The 17512-nt window shown below is 42.4% G+C and overlaps 1 protein-coding gene across 50 annotated transcripts in view; it reads right to left on the bottom strand.

Annotated features, from left to right (window-relative positions):
* APC (APC regulator of Wnt signaling pathway) overlaps nt 1-17512 on the bottom strand; it is a 181070-nt gene that overhangs the window by 48273 nt on the left and 115285 nt on the right. For all 50 annotated transcript variants that reach the window (XM_070075972.2, XM_008248396.5, XM_070075974.2 and 47 more), the window contains 3 exons: nt 14826-14934; nt 12648-12761; nt 8105-8188 (listed from right to left, as the gene is read on the bottom strand). In XM_070075972.2, coding sequence (XP_069932073.2) covers nt 8105-8188; nt 12648-12761; nt 14826-14934 — 307 coding nt within the window. The remainder of the gene's footprint in view (nt 1-8104; nt 8189-12647; nt 12762-14825; nt 14935-17512) is intronic.

Below are 17512 nucleotides of genomic sequence, written 5' to 3'. Positions count from 1 at the left end.
AGAGGCAGAAAAAGGGAGGTCTTCCATCCGCTGGTTCACTCCCCAGCTGGCTTCAATGGCCACAGTCGTGTTGATCCGAAGCCAGGAGCCAGGAGTTTCCTCCGGGTCTCCCATGTGGATACAGGGCCCAAGCACCTGGGCCACCTTCCACTGCTTTCCTAGGCCAGAGCAGAGAGCTGGATCGGAAGTGGAGCAGCTGGGACTGGAATTGGTACATATATGGGACGCTGGCACTGCAGGCAGTGGCTTTCCCTGCTATGCCACAGTGCCTGCCCCATCTTTTGTCCTTACAGAAATTTTTTTAATTGGGTTGTCAGCTTATTAATGAGTTGAGAGAGTACTGTGCACAGCCTTAGCCATCACCTGCAATGCTGGCATCCCATTAGTGTTGGGTCATATCTCAGCTGTTCTACTTCTGGTCCAGCTCTCTGCTAATGGCCTGGGAAAAGCAGCAGCAGAAGGCTTACATGTTTGGGTCCCTGCCACCCAAGGGGGAGACTTGGATTAAGAAGTTCCTGGTGGGGCCAGCGCCGTGGCTCACTTGGTCAATCCTCCGCCTGCGGCACAGGCATCCCATATGGGTGCTAGGTTCTAGTCCTGGCTGCTCCTCTTCCACTTTAGCTCTCTGCTGTGGCCTGGAAGGGCAGAAGATGGCCCACGTGCTTGGGCCCCTGCACTCCCATGGGAGACCAGGAGGAAGCACCTGGCTCCTGGCTTCGGATTGGTGCAGCGCCGGCCTTGGCGGCCATTTGGGGAGTGAACCAACGGAAAAATGAAGACCTTTCTCTCTCTCTCTCACTGTCTATAACTCTACCTGCCAAATAAATAAAAAAAGAAAAAAAAAACATAAGCAATGTTTGAAGAAAAAAAAAAAAAAGAAGTTCCTGGCTCCTGGCTTTGGCCTAGCCCATTGCTGGTTGTTGCAGCCATCTAGGGAGTGAACCAGCACATGTAAGATCTCTTTCTCTGTAAACTTTACTTTAAAATAAATAAATAAATCTTAAAAAAAAAAAAGCATTTCGGCTGGCGCCGCGGCTCACTAGGCTAATCCTCCGCCTGTGTGCCGGCACCCTGGGTTCTAGCCCCGGTTGGGGCGCCGGATTCTGTCCCGGTTGCTCCTCTTCCAGTCCAGCTCTCTGCTGTGGCCCAGGAAGGCAGTGGAGGATGGCCCAAGCGCTTGGCCCTGCACCCCACGGGAGATCAGGAGGAAGCACTTGGCTCCTGGCTTTGGATCAGCACAGCGTACTTGGCCCGTAGCGGCCACGTGGGGGGTGAACCAACGGAAAAAGGAAGACCTTTCTCTCTGTCTCTCTCTCTCTGTCTAACTCTGCCTGTCAAAAAAAAAATTTTTTTTTCTCACTGTGTATTTTTAAAGATTTATTCATTTTATTTGAAAGTCAGAAATATGCAGTTCACGGCCCAGATGGCTGCAAAGGCTGAAAGCAGAGCCAGGGGAGTCTGCCAAGTGAGTGGCAGGAGCCCAAACACCTGGCTGTCCTCCACTGCTTTTTCTCAGGACATTAGCAGGGAGCTGGACCAGAGGTGGGGCAGCAGGGACGTGGACTGACGCCCACATGGGATGCCAGTGTTGCAGACAGGGGCTTTACCTGCTACACCACCACGCCAGCCCCATTTCTAAAGGTTTTAAAGCCATTCTATACCTGATGCAGGAAGGGAGTAAAGCAAGGAGCTCAGGTCGGTCACTAGCCCTCCCTGTAACCTCACCAGTGTTGCAGCCCCTACTGCACTACCCAAACCCTCCCCAACTTCTGTGCAGCAGAAAAACCACAGGTTCTCTGTTTCCAACTGGCAATAGCTAAAAATATACAACATGACTGTTGGCGACCCCACAAAGACCTTTAGCTAACTTATGGCTAGCACGCCCACTCCCATCATGCACCACACACCAGGACACTTCTGAGCTTTCCAAAAAAAGGACAAGGAAAGGGGTGGTACACAAGCCCTGCCCCAAACTTCCCTCCATTTGAATATTCAATTAGGACCCACCCCAGATACCACCCCTATGCCTCCAGTTCATACAAACGGATGGACTTCAACCTCATGCAAGCCCGCATGCCTGCACTTTCTTGAGGGCGTATTTTCCCTTTACCTAGGTCTCGTACTTCACATTCTTTCTTACGCTGGAGATGAGAATCTGGACCCAGCTACTCCATGGCTCCCAGTCCTCACAGCTCCCACACCTTTCATTCCCTTCTCCTCACAATGTACCTGCTTGTCAATCAACAAACTCTGAAAGGACACACAGAACGGTGGTAGCACTGGTTGAGACAGAGCTTTAACTTCTGAGTTTTGACTACCTGCAGTGCTTGAATCCACCAGTTATCAGCAAGAAGGACAAAGACAAACCCACCAGCCATGAGCTTCCTGGAGAAAAACTATCTGTCAGCAGCCTCTTCTGGCCCCCGTCTCATGAACTAATCCGTGAGCGCTCAGTCCCCGGTTTGCTCTGTCTCCCTTTCCCTCGTGTCTACATTAGGACTATGACATCAATGAAATAAAGAAACTAAACAGTAAAAGAAGTGTTTGGGTTCTTTCTGAAATGCGACATCATGTACTTTCCTTTAGTTTATGTTTACTAAACTATTAGAGCTCTAAACAAATAAAAGAACAGAAACAAGTCCTCAACTTGAAATAAACTGGAAAACGAGGAATACTGTTCACATGTGACAAACTTTTAGGAATTTCTAGAGGCCAGAAAGTTGGTAAAATTTGAAAACAAAGGCAGAGAAAAGCAAATACTGGGCAAACAGCAACAAAAAGAAAGCTTTGTGAATATCAACAGGAACAAGGTGAAATTCAAGGTGCCAGGCAGTAAATGGAAGGATATTTTATTTATCTATTTTTTTTTTTATTTTTATTTTTTTGACAGGCAGAGTGGACAGTGAGAGAGAGAGACAGAGAGAAAGGTCTTCCTTTGCCGTTGGTTCACCCTCCAATGGCCGCCGCGGCCAGCGCGCTGCGGCCGGCGCACCGCGCTGATCCGATGGCAGGAGCCAGGAGCCAGGTGCTTTTCCTGGTCTCCCATGGGGTGCAGGGCCCAAGCACCTGGGCCATCCTCCACTGCACTCCCTGGCCACAGCAGAGGGCTGGCCTGGAAGAGGGGCAACCGGGACAGAATCTGGCACCCCGACCGGGACTAGAACCCGGTGTGCCGGCGCCGCTAGGCGGAGGATTAGCCTAGTGAGCCGCGGCGCCGGCCTTATTTATCTATTTTTATAAATGTTTATTTATTATCATTTTATTTGAAAGGTAGAGAGAAAAAGAGAGAGAGAGAGGGAGGGAGGGAGAGAAGGAGGGAGGCGGGGAGACAGTCAGGAGCCAGAAACACAATCTCCCTGGCGGGGAGCAGGACCCCAGCACTTGAGCAATTTCCTGTGACTTCCCACAATGTGCACCAGCAGGAAGCTGAAACTGAAGCTCTCGAGACAGGGCTTAACTGCTGGGATAAACACCTGTCCTTAGAGGGCTATTTTAATCAAATAATATAAGAAAAAGAATTAATCATAACTAAAGAAGCTAGAAAAACAATTCAACAAAACTCAAAGCAGTGAGCTCAATTAAAAACAAAATGGTAATCTGAAAACAATTTAATTTAAAAATTTTAAGATTTACTTGTTTTCATTTCATTTGAAAGGCAGAGAAAGAGACAGACAGACAGATCTTCTATCCACTGGTTCACTTCCCAAATGCCTGCAACAACCAGGGCTGGGCCAGGTCAAAGTCAGGAGCCGGGAATGCCACTAGGATCTCCCATGTGAGTGGCAGAGACACAAGAACTTAAGCAACTACCTGCTGCCTCTCAAGGTGTACTTAGCAGGAAGCTGGGCTGGAAGTGGAAAAGTTAGGACTTGAAGTAGGGATTCCAAGATGGAATGTGGGCATTGAAACTGGTGACTTGAAGACTGCACGAAATGCTCACCCCAGAAAATAGCTTTAAAAACAGACTACAAAGGAAGCAGCATCTGGCCTGGGTTAAGATGCCAACTGGGATACCAGCCTTTTACATGGTGCTGCCTGGGTTCAACAGCTGCCCTGTCCAGCTTCTGCCTCTAGCTTCTTGCTCATGTGGACCCTGACAGGCAGCAGGGAGGGCGCAAGTCTTTGGGGGGTTCCTGCTACTTATGTGGGAGACTCCTGGCTTCATAAAACACAGTGCAGCCCTAGCCAGTGTGGATATCTGCAGCTTGAACCAGCAGATGGAATTGTGCATTCTTTCTCCTTCTGCTTTTCAAATAAACAGAAAAAAGTAAAAGTAGATTATAGAAACTTTGGTTAAGGGGAAAAAAAGACACAGATAGATGGTAACACAATGCTAAAGGAGTCACAAATGGACTGTTGTATACCACAGTGCCAACCAAGCTGAAAAGGGGTAAAAACACACTGCCCTGCTTTTGGTTCTTAAGGGTCAACACTGCAAAAATGGAGTTATTCCTTTTATTACAAATGTTTCATTTACTTTGGCTTCAGACAGTAATGTTAAACTGCTTTTAAAATTGACTATCTGGGGGCTGGCATGGTGGCACAGCAGGTAAAGCTGCCTCCTGCCATGCTGGCGTCCCATACGAGTATCAGTTTGAGTCCCAGCTGCACCACTTCTGATCTAGCTCTGTGATAATGCACCTGGGAAAGCAGTGGAAGATGGCCTGAAGCTGCTGACTGCTGGCTCTGGATCGGCCCAGCTCTGGCCATTGTAGTCATTTGAGGAATGAACCAGCGGATGGAAGATTTCTCTAACTCTGCCTTTCAAATAAATAAACAAATCTTTTTTTTTTTTTTAAAGATTGACTATTAAGTATATCCTTTAACTGTTTCCAGAAAAGGATATGCAAAAATAGTGTATTTTTGAGATGTTACCTGCTCAAAGTGTCTTAATTCTGCTCTCAAATTTGAGAGGCGGGGTGCGAAGTGGGAAGGGAGAGAGGGGAGAAGAAAAGAGAGAGCTCCCTCATCCACTGGTTCATTCTCCGAATGTCCGCACCAGCTGGGGTTAGGCTGGGTTGGGGGCTGGGAAAGTAACCCAGGAACTCAGCACTCTGGATCTCCAGCGCTGCCTCCACAGTCTGCGGGAACAGGAGGCTGGGCTCAGCGGCAGGAGCCCGGAGCCAAACCCCAGCACTCTGGTGTGGGATGTGGATGTCTTAACCACTAGGCTAAATGCTCACTCCCTTCACTCTCAGATTCAGCAGACAGCTTGATTAGGGATAAATCTACAAGCTGGTATGTATAGTAAAAAATCCATCTGATCTTTGTCTCTGGTACAGAACTTCAAAAACCTAAGGTGGGCCCCAGACAGCTTCAGGCTGGGTGCTTTTCACCATGGGATCACAGGGTCAGAGCTTTGGGCCAGACTGACCTCTGGGGAACAGACAGGACTGCAAACTTAGGCCTACAGAATGAAATCCCGATACAGATTCTGGATGCAGAAGCTCAGGAGCGCTTCCTGGCTGTGGAAAGACCAATACACCAGAAGGGTGACGTGCCCAGGCTCCCAGGAGGAGCACCCTGCACTCCAGCCCTCCCTAGACTCTTCCCCATGGATCTTTACACTTGGCCACTCCTGGTCTGCACCTTTATAATGAAATTGTAATTTTAAATTGAGTCCAGGGAGTCTGTGAGATGATCTAGTGAACAACAATCCAAGGAGGCTGTGGGATGCTCTGAATGTTTGTAATACACTGTGTAGAAATGTGGGTGGCTTGGGGACACTCGGAATTCGTGAACTGTAGGGTGTCCAGAGATGTCAAAGAATTGGTATGAAACATACCTAAAAACGTTATAATCTTTAAGAAGCTGCAACACTAGTTTTCAGGGTTGCTATTTATATATCTAAAGGCACTGTATTTCTATTCATTTGAGTGAAATTTCTCTTCCCTTCCTTCTCTAGAGGGTTCGAGGATTTTCTCTTTTTCCTCAGTAATCTGAACTTTCATCATGATGTGCCTTAGTCTGGGATTATTTTAACTTGTGTGGTTACAATGGAGAGACCACTTCATTTGGGAAACTATGTCATCATATTCTGGGAATTTTTGATTTGTCTCTTATGATGACATTACCTCTCTAATTTCTCCATTCTCTTTCTGGAACAACTGGGATGATTTTGATTTTCTATTTTTCAAATAAAATAAAGTGTTAAACTAAGACCTAGTTTCCAACGGCCTTCATCTTCTTAAAGTTTCATTCATTTATTTATATTAAGACAGAGAGAAAGACAGAGATCTTTCATTTGCTGATTCAATCCCCAAAAGCCCATAACAGTGAGAACTGGACAAAGCCACAGTCAGTAGCTCTCACTAGGGTGGCAGGGACTCCATTACTCGAGCTATCATCTGCTGCCTCCCAGGCAAATTATCAGGAAGCTGGATCAGAAGCCAGGGAGGGACTCAATACCAGGCACTCTGATATGGGATGTGGGCATCCCAAGGGGTGGTTTAATCCACTGCACTACAATGCCCACCCCCTAAAAATTTACTTACTTTTATTTTATTATTGAAAGTGAGACAGAGACACAGAGACATGAAAAGGGAGAGAAAGAGATCTTCCACTTGCTGAGTCACTCCCCAGATGCCTGCAACAGCTGGGGCTCAAAACCAGAAGCACACGTGGGAGGCAGGAACCCAAGTACTCGAGGCATCACCTGTTACCTCCGAAAGATGTGCATTAGCCAGAGCCAGGAATTGGGCGTGGAGCCAGGACTCAAAATCAAGCACATAATATGGGATGTGGATATCCCAAATGGTATCTTACCTGCAGTGCCAAACACACATCCGACTCAATTTTTCTCTTTTCCATCTGATTATCTCTGATTATCTGGTTTTATTTTGATAATTTTATAATCTTTCTATTGGGTTTTTCATTTCTGTTATTACAATTTTATTCCCATGAACTCTTGGGTGATTGCTGAAATGTTCCTTCTGTATATCATCCTTTCCTGCTTTATGCTACATTATCTTTTTTATTTTTAAATTGAGAACAGTAATGTTAGTTTTATTTTAGAATTTTTTCCCTGTTAGAAGAAATAATCTACTTCTGTGATCTTCTTATTAGAAACTTTCTTAGAATGTCTGGTGGTGATTTATTAGTGTTTATCCATATTTCAGAGTGGGCTATCTATGAAGAAGATGCAGCTCTATGCCCAAGGGATGTATTTTGTCTACTCTAGACAAGATGGTCTACCTGGGCTGTTTTCTGCAAATCTTCCAATATAAATGTCTTTCCATGTCTTTTCTTCAGTTAGCCATGTGTATTAGCAAAGTGCCTTCCAGAAACTTGTCTGGAGATGATAAGCCTGATGCCAGAGGACTCAGTATTAAGTAAGTTTTTACCTAGTTCAGTTTCCTGTATGATGCCTCACCTTAAGTTCTCTCAGGCTTACCCCTATTCAAAGACCCTCATCCTTTCAGAGAAAGAAAGTCTCTCTTAAGAGTGGAAAGGAGCAGTCACCCTAGTGTGCAGAGTTGTGGAGAAGTTCTGGACACCCCATCTGTGTCAAACACAGTTCTGCTTTTAGCCCTTTTTTATTCTTCTATCCAGGGTAAATAGTGTAGGCAGTTCTGGAACCTTCTGGGTACAATGGGTTGCCTCAGGCTTTTCCTACTGCTGGTGTAGAGTGAACTCTGATACATCAGAACAGTCACCACTTGGCTGCTTCCCTTATGGCTCCCCAAACTTTATCACTCTCACTCCCCCTGGTCTTTGTGCCCTTTTTCATTTTATACTTTTACTATCATTTCATGGAATTTGTGAGGTACACATTGGTAAACAGGTGTGATCAATTCTTACCATATGAATCATTCTTACTGGTTGATTAACAGTCAAATTAAGTTAGTTATCATTAATATGTAACCAGGTAGCTGATGTAATTTATCTATATTTATGGCTCCATAAATTTTAACTGCCTAAAAGTTACAAGGAAATAAAATAGTCAAGATTTTTGGCTTAATTTCATGAGAAAGTTACAGAATATCTCAATTCTCTAGAAGAACACTCAACATTTAAATGATGCCACATGAATTATATGTTTTCTTTTCTTAGAAAAACTACCTATATTTATACTTGCAAACAAACAAAAAAGCAATTTACTAACCTCTGCTTCTGTTGCTTGGGACTGTAAAAGCTGTCGTATACGAAGTATGTCTTTCTCTATTTGTTGAATTCTGGCTATTCTTCGCTAAAAATAAAATAAGAGACCAAATTAGGCATCTTTTTGTTAAAAGCATTAGTATAAATAATCACACTGTACCTACCAATGAAAGGTTCAGGTTGTGTCAAACCATTTTTATGGAAGAAGTTAAGATATTTTAACAGATTCACGTACTAATAACAAATTGGTATCAATTTTTTTTTTTTTAAGATTTAGTTATTTGAAAGGCAGAGTGACAAAGACAGAGAGGGAGAGACAGAGAAAGAGATCTCCCATCCACTGGTTCACACCTTAAATGGCTACAACAGCCAGGTATGGGTCAGGCTGAAGCCAGCATGGGAACTCCATCTAGGTTTCCCACGTGGGTGGCAGGAACCCAAGCACTCAGGCCACATTAATTCCACTTTCTATTAAACTTTTCTGAAGTCTTCTGTGTCTTCTTTCCTAGTACCCAGTGTACTGAACTCTGCTAAATGTGGAGAGGCACTGACCGAGGCAGGGGCTTGGGAACTCTCTTCACTCCTTATTTATTCACTCCCAGAATGCTTACAGTTTAGGGATCTTTCTTTATGTACTATAAGTATTTTCCCTTGGTTTCTCTCTTGTGAGATGAATGCTTTCCAGTTTTATGAAATAAATCCCCAGGTACCTCCTTCCCTTTCTTCCTTTAGTTGCCAATCCTTTTTAAAATATTTATTTGAAAGGTAGAGTAACAGAGAGGGGAGACACAGAGGGAGAAAGAGATCTTCCATTTGCTAGTTTACTCTCTAAATGCCCACAGCACCAAGGGCAGGACAGGCCAAAGTGAGGAGCTCCCTCTGGGTCTCCCAAACGAGTGACAAGGACCCATGCACTTGGGTCATCATTCACTGCCTTTCGTGCTCATTAGTAGGAAGCTGGACTCGGATGAAACCAGGCACTCCGATATGGGATGCAGGCATCCCAAGTGGCAGCCTAACTTGTTGTGCCATAGAATGTATCCATTATTTTTATATTTTCTTCTATTAATTTTAGGTTTATTTTTCACCTGTGGATGTTTAATCCAGCTGTAATTTTCTTGTTTAGGATGTGAAGTAGGGGACTAATTTAACTTCTTATATTCCAATAGGTGGCTATTTGTACTTACATTATTTATTTACTATTTTTCCTAAAGTTTATATTGTGACTTTTATCATATAAAGTTCTGAACATTCACGCAACTTTTCCTAGTGTCTAAGTCATACTATTTGCCTACTTCTACTTCTGAGTTACTATTATGATTATTCCAACATCTTTACAGTAAATTTTAACAAATGTAAAGGTAAATCTTCACTTATGATGCTTTCTTTCCTAAATGTTTTTGGAAGTTCTTGTATTATACACTTCAAATCATTTTTCCTGGTTCCAAAACACTGATTATCACGAAACTGTGTATTTGTGCATTAATTTAAAGGACACACATTTTTATGACATTAAAGCCTTTTCATCTAGAGTTCTCCATTTTTAAGATTACTTTGGGTCCTTTAGCAATTTTATATTTTTATGTAGGTTTTCCTAGGTATTTAAAAACTTATCTATATTTAAAAAATATTTATTTACATCTATTTGAAAGGCAAAGCAATGCAGAGAAATAGATCTTTCCTCTGCTGTTTCATTCCCCAGATGCCTGCAAAAGGCCTGGTGAGAAACCTGGCACTCCATGTGGTCTACCGCATGAGTGGCAGGGGTCCCAGACACCTGACTCATCTGCTGCCTCTCAGGAAGCAATAGCAGAGAGCTGATCCAAAGCAGAGTAGCTGGGACTTGAACTGGCACTCCCATATGCGATGTGGACATCCCTTGCAGTGTCTTAACCTGCTATGTGACAATGCTCACCCTTTATATATATATATATATATGTATATATTCTTTTTATTTAAAAAGTGAAGATATTGCAAGACAGAGACAGAGAGAGACCATCTATCTAATGGTTCACTCCCCAAGTGCCTGCAATAGCTAGAGCTGGGCCAACTCAAACCAGGAGCCAGAAACTCAATCCAAATCTCTGATCTGAGTAGCAGGGAATCAAGTAATTGAGCTACCACTACCTACTACCTCTCAGGGTGTACATTAGCAGGAATGCTGCAATTGGAAGTAGAGCCAGACTTGAACCCAGTCACTCCAAAATGGGATGTGGGCATCCCAAGCAGTGCCTTAACCCCTGTGTCAAACACTCGGCCCTCTAAGTATTTTAACATTTCCTATTCTTGCAAACAGGAGCCTCCTACCCTCATTTCCATTTTTAACTGGTAGCTACCACTACTAGCGAAAAGATACTAATTTTTACTTTATTCTTTTTAAAAGATTTATTTATTTGAAAGGCAGAGTTAAAGAGAGGCAGAGAAAGAAAGGTCTTCCATCCACTGGTTCACTCCCCAAATGGCCACAATGGCTGGAACTGGGCTGATCCAAAGCCAGGAGCCAGAAGCTTCTTCCAGATCTCCCATACAAGTACGGCGGCCCAAGGACTTGGACCATCTTTTACTGCCTTCCCAGGCCATAGCAGAGAGCTGGATAGGAAACGGAGCAGCTGGGACTCGAACCGGCGCCCATATTTGATGCCGGCACAGCAGGTAGCAGCTTTACTTGCTTTGCTGGCCCCAGCTACTGATTTTTTTTTTTTTTTTTTTTTGACAGGCAGAGTTAGACAGTGAGAGAGAGAGAGAGAGAGAGAGAGAGAGAGAAAGGTCTTCCTTCCGTTGGTTTACTCCCCAAATGGCTGCTACAGCCAGCGTACTGCACCAATCCAAAACCAGGAGCCAGGTGCTTCCTCCTGGTCTCCCATGCTGATACAGGGCCCCAGCACTTGGGCCATCCTCCACTGCCTTCCCGGGCCACAGCAGAGAGCTGGCCTGGAAGAGGAGCAACCGGGACAGAATCCGGCGCCCCAACCGGGTCTAGAACCCGGGGTGCCGGTGCCTTGGGCGGAGGATTAGCCAAGTGAGCCGCAGCGCCAGCCCAGCTACTGATTTTTAAATGTAACTTAACTCTAGTCATCTTAGTAAACTTTTAAAAATCAGTTTACATACTCTAGTTCATTCTCTAGGGTTTTTCTTGGCAAATAACCATATCATGAGCAACGGAAAAAAAGACAAAGACAGAAAGCTCATCCCTTGGGTCTCCCATATGGGTGACAAGGAGCTAAGTACCTGAGCCAATACCTTCTGTCTGCCACAGTGTGCACTAGCCAGAAGATGAAACTGGAAGCGGAGCTAGGACTAGAACACAAGCATTTTGATATGGGACACAAGAACACCAAGCGCATCTCAACAGTTACATGAAATACCCACTCCAGTTAACCTTCTTTTCTGACAACTGTCAAGGGTAAAGAATGGTAACGTTCTCCAGCCAACTTATTTCATCTATACTCATGTTCTCTTTATGCTTCCTTCCTACTATTCCTGAATAAGGGCTTCCTTTTTTTAGTGCGTATTTTTTTTCTTAATATTTTTAAAAAATTTATTTGAAAGGCATAATTAGGGGAGGGAGGAGAGAGACAGAGATCTTCCATCTGTTGGTTCACTCTACAAATGGCCACCAACAGCTGTGGCTAGGCCATGCAGCAGCCAGGAGCCCGGAGCTTCTTCCAGGTCTCCCTCATTGGTATGCAAGGTCTCAAGTACTTGGGCCATCCTCCGGTGCTTTCCCAGGCACATTAGCAGGGAGCTGGATCAGAAGTACAGCAGTCGGGTCTCGAACCAATGCCCAAATGGGATGCTAGCACTGTATGCAGAGGCTTAACCTGCTATGCCACAATGCCAGCCCAGGACACAATCTGAACATCAAGTGACATATTCTGAGTGTCACTGCACATACTTAGGTTACAAGGAGGAAAAGTCTCAAAGGAGAACTAAAGCTAGATATCAGCTACCAAAAGATCAACATCTAACTCTTTCTCACCCTCATATTTTCAAAGCAAAACAGGACAGCAGCAGAAGTTAATGTAGAGGAGAGAGAATTCTGTGAATACTGGTTGTGCTACCCAGCAGCCCTGGTAAATTATTCTTATTTTCAAATAGTACAAATATAGGGGCCAGCTCCGTGGCGCAGTAGGTTAATCCTCCACCTGCGACGCCGGCATCCCATATGGGCGCCGATTCTAGTCCCTCTTTCAATCTAGCTCTCTGCTACGGCCTGGAAAAGCAGTAGAAGATGGCCCAAGTGCTTGGGGCCCTGCACCAGCATGGGAGACCGGGAGGAAGCACCTGGCTTCTGGCTTCAGATCAGTGAAGCTCCAGCTGTTGCAGCCATCTGGGGAGTGAACCAATGGAAGGAAGACCTTTCTCTCTATCTCTGTCTCTCAAATAAATAAATTAAATCTTAAAAAAAAAAGAAATAGCACCAATATACAGACAGACTTACAAATATCTTTAATAAGAAAATCCAGCTAATATTAATAGAGCTATGGTTCACTACACTCCTAGCAGCTCTTCCCTAGCTGGTGCTGATTCACAGTTAAGGAAGTTACCTGTGCTCGTTTTTCCATGTCTTGGCAAGTACCTAGTTGTTCTTCCATTGCAACTCTGATTTGTCTTGCTTCATATTCCAATTGCCTTCTAGTCATATCTGTTTGTAAGGAAAACTAAAACCACAAATAATATAAAAATATTGTAACATCCCATTACATTTGTGTGTTTATCAGTAAAAGCAAAAAAAATTCCAACAGAGAAAATGAACAGGCAAATGTGTAAACCATGACAAATGAGAAGACTATTTTTTTACTCCACGGAATCCTAAAACTTGATTACACATACTAGGATCAGTCTATAAAATCCCAGGCACTGTACAAAAGGAGGAAAAAGAAAAGGTCATCAAACTGATAAACAAACGCCCCAAGCCGTAACAAAGGCCAACAGCATGCCGAGGTAGCATGACAGGTAACAGAGTTACAAGGGCCATGGGAGGAACAAGGAAGTGTAGATTCTTCCTATGGGACAAGCCCACTGACAACTGCAGGGGAGCCACATGTGACTCAGAACAGCATCGCGGTCCAGGAACTGCAGCCTGTGCCGTCTGTTCAAGCTGCACAGGTCTCACCCTTTCCTTCGCATACACAGAGGAAATTCATTTGCAGTACGGACTCCTGTGGGAAGTCCAGATTATGGCTGCAACAGATGGAAGAACTCTGTGTCTTATCTGTGACTCCCATGGAGACAATTCTAATTCCACTCGTGTGCCTTCCACGTCCCAAACTCACCCCCACAAATAAAAATGTCGAACATGACACAGTTACAATAATGTGGTATAAATCTGTTTAAGTAATATCTACTACCTTGATAAGCAGGTAAGTATTCCATATGAAAGTGTTCATTAATGTGGCTTCCCAGAATTAAAGTAAAATTCGCAAAAATAAAAAACGTTATAAAACAGTTTCAATTTGCTAATATGTTACCAAACCGTTTATAATGTCTTTATTCTATTGAATAAAAGTGATCATTTAGTGACTGGGAATAAATATCTGACAACTGATCTCCGTTTCAGATAGTGACAGACTGCTTGAGTTGTCACACACACCTGACCCCTTTCTTGAATCTGACTACATGCAGACAGCTGGACTCTGAATTTCATATATTCCCTAATTACCAAGAGTGAATGTGGGCAAAGCTATGCTTTGGTGTTTCTGATTACAAAAATGAAAATTCTGTGAAATCCCCCCGAGTTCCTAATCCTCACCACTAACAACACTCCAACAGCTGTTCTTTCACTATTTGTACCTCCTTTCTTCCCAGGAAGAGCATTAAGACACAATCAGAAAGAGATGTAAGCCATCTTTCAAAAACCTGGATGTCTGCAGTAGGAGAGCACGCCCCTTCACTGCCTCTCTCCTCTTGCCAGCCAGGGCCCACTCAGGAGACCCAGCTGACTACGTGTCTGCAAAGGGGCATTCTTCTCTCTATCATCACTGTTTTGTGTATTGCTCATACTTTTCCAAGCGCTACTAGGAAATGAAAAATCTAAGCTGAGAGAGAAAGCTGTATCTTAGTCAGCCTATTTTCTTTTTTAAACATTACAAAAAATGTTTATGGACAACTCTTGAAATATACAGTCTTACTGGAAATTATTACTGTATTTCAGAAATATTCTTCTATGTGTCATCCCATGGACAAAATAAAATATGGAAAGGTTGGGTAGAGAGGGAGGGGCTAACAGGACTAAAATCTCTTGACACAGTCGTATTTGGAAAACTGCAAACAAACTTTAGTATTTGCAAAAAAGACCAAGAAACATGCTTGCAACTATTGTCATTTATGCCTGCATAGTATTCAAATTATCCTCAAAGATACTTTTACTGCAAAATCTATCTGGCCTGACACATGTCACATGATCCCAAAAAAGGCAGATAAGTATTTCTCCAGACTGTGTCTGGCAATTCCATAGAGTATAAACTGCTTGCCTGGTTGAATTCTGAGTGCAGGATTCAAAATTAAGAAAATGTTCTCAACTAGGAACTGAAATATGTGCGCATAGTCGTCTTTATAAACAAAAATTCACCATTACATTCAGAGTAAAAGCTGGATAACATGCATGACAGTTTACAAATAACTATAAATTCATTAATCTTGAATTTTTAGTTGATAACCTAGGTACTTTAAAGATCAAGTTATTAAAACCTAAAATCAGTTGTATTACCTACCAAGTTACTTACATTTTCAGTTAAAGGAAGACTATCTATTCTTTTAGTGAGATTCTGAAGTTGAGCATAATACCAGTCTTTTTCCTTTTCTTCTTTGTCAAGATCAGCAAGAAGTAATGATCTATGTTTTTAAAAAAGGTAAGTTTACACAATGCCAATATACAGTATAAAAGTAACCCATACCAGCTATAACTGTAAAGTTCTCTATTTAAAGTATTAATAATGAATTTTAAAACTTATGAATTTGGATTTTGAAGGTAAGACAGAATATTATAATCATTAATATTTGAATACTGAAAGACTTTTATATTTTTTCCTTAAAAGGTTGATGATTATTCTTACAAGAATACTTACATTTTAACCAAAGGCATTCCTCATGTTTAGAACATGATGATAGGAAAGAGGTAGATATAACAAAACTCAAAATTACCTCAAGAATAAAAGGTATAGTACACATATCAAGAAAAGAAGAACGCCAGAAAACAATTCTAGAATACAGGAAGCTACTACTTTGGACACCAATACAGTTTCCAGCCTTTTGTAGCCAAAACAGAAATATAGAAATATATCATCACTTCATAATTAGAAGCAGTTATTCTGAGGAAGACAAACTTTTTGGTTTGGGATTTGAAGACGAATTTGTCATGTAGTTCCTGAGCAACTCAACTGATGGTGTCTTTAACAGCAATCCATATCAAGATATGAACTCTACCTGCTCACTATATACATAAATGTACAATGAAAGAACAGTGTTACTGGGATAAACTTAGTAGCTACAAAAAACACATGGTCTACTTCTTTTTAGAGGAACTACTATTAAAATTTTCTTATGTGTATCTCCAGAGATAGTCTATAAAGAGTCAAGAATGTATGTGCCACTGGCATGTATACTTCAAACATAAAGAATAACACATCATTACATAAATCTTGTCCTTTAACATTTTTTTAATTTAAAAAACCTCTGTTGGAGATCATTTCCAGAACATAAAGAGGCAGTATTTTTTTTTTTTTTTTTTGCCAGCTACATAATATTAGATGTTTTCCAGTCGTCAGGAATCCATGATGGGATCCACTCTAGCCAGTTCTTTATAAGTAGGCACTTAAGCCTTTCTCAACTTTTGCTATTATAAACAATGTTATATTGAATATTCTTATCTGTACCTTATTTCACACATGTACGAAATTTCACACATGTGTTAGCATGCATACAAGATAAATTTCTAGGGCATATGTATTTTTAACTTATTTATGTTCCCACCACTTGCACTGATATAAAACTTTAATCTAATTTTAACTGTATTTTTGTATACTTAGTCTTTAAAACAAAGCAGTATATCATGTGAGTTTAATATGAATTCCCTTAAAATTTAAGAGTAAGGATAAGTATTGTCTTTCAAGTTTAAAAGCTATCTGCATTTCTTTTTCTGTGACTTTTTCTTACTCACTCATAAGACCTCTTTGTATTAAGAATGACAGTATTGTGGTCCATAAGCTGTACTTTGGAAATTTATGCTCATTAAAAAAAAAAAAAAAAAAAAGAATGACAGTATTAGGGCTGGCACTGTGGCGCAGTAGGTTAAGCCTCTGCCTGTGGCACCAGCATCCCCTATGGGAGCTGGTTCAAGTCCTAGCTGCTCCTTTTCCGATCCTATGGCCTGGGAAAGCAGTATAAAATGGCCCAACTGCTTGGGCCCCTGCACCTACGTGGGAGATCCAGAAGAAGCTCCTGGCTCCTGGCTTTGGATTGGCTCAGCTCTGGCTATTGCAGCCGCCATATGGGGAGTGAACCAGCGGATGGAAGACCTTTCTGTCTCTCCCTTTCACTGTCTGTAACTCTATCTCTCAGATAAATAAAAATCTTTTTATGTTTTAAAAAAAGAATGACCAAAAAAAAAAAAAAAAAAAAGAATGACAGTATTGTGTCATGAGGTTGCTTAGATACTTTCTCAGTTTATGTATTTTATGTTTTTGTCACGTAGAAAATCTTGATTGAAAAATCATTTACTTATTTGAGAGGGAGAAGGAGAGAGAAACATGAAGAAACATTTACTTTTTTGAGAGGGAGAAAGAGAGAGAAATCTATGTGTTGGTTCATTTTCCAAATGTCCCCAACAGCCAAGGCTAGGCCAGGCCCAAGCTGGGAGCTCACTCCAGGCCTTCTGCATGGGTGGCAGGGTGCCAAGTTCTTGAGCCATCACCTGTCTCCCAGGGTGGGCACTATCAGGAAGTTGGATTTGAGAACAGAGCTGTGGCTTTAACTTTGGTGTTCTGACAGGGAACACAGGCATCCCAAGCAGCTTCTTAAACACTATGGAAACACCAAGCCCAGAAATTTTGATTTTAGCTTCAGTCATACAGAGAGAGATATTCGCCACTTTGATATTAAAAGTTCTATTTGGTTGTATTTTCTTGGAGAGTAGGAGGAGCAAATCTTAGTAGTAATCTGAATTTAAGTATGGGTTGTGGAAGGTACTATTCTTACTAAAAATTCCTTTCTTTCACGGAGCAGCAATTTTAAAAATAGGCAACCTCAACAGTAAGAGAATACATGGGAAGAAAGAAGGCCCTGCTTATGTTGCAGCAACCTTGGGGTAGTGCAGTCCCAGGAGAGGCTGCCCCACCTCCTCATTTCTGTCATCACAACAGGAAAAGATACTCTAGAAAGCCTGGCCCCATTCACAGCTGTGTCCCACAGTGAA

This window comes from Oryctolagus cuniculus, chromosome 6, assembly GCF_051225735.1.
Source record: "Oryctolagus cuniculus isolate XC-2025 breed Fujian yellow rabbit chromosome 6, ASM5122573v1, whole genome shotgun sequence".
Classification (NCBI taxonomy): domain Eukaryota; kingdom Metazoa; phylum Chordata; class Mammalia; order Lagomorpha; family Leporidae; genus Oryctolagus; species Oryctolagus cuniculus.
Note: the sequence above shows the minus strand (reverse complement) of the source record. Positions and strands in the feature narration are given on the sequence as shown.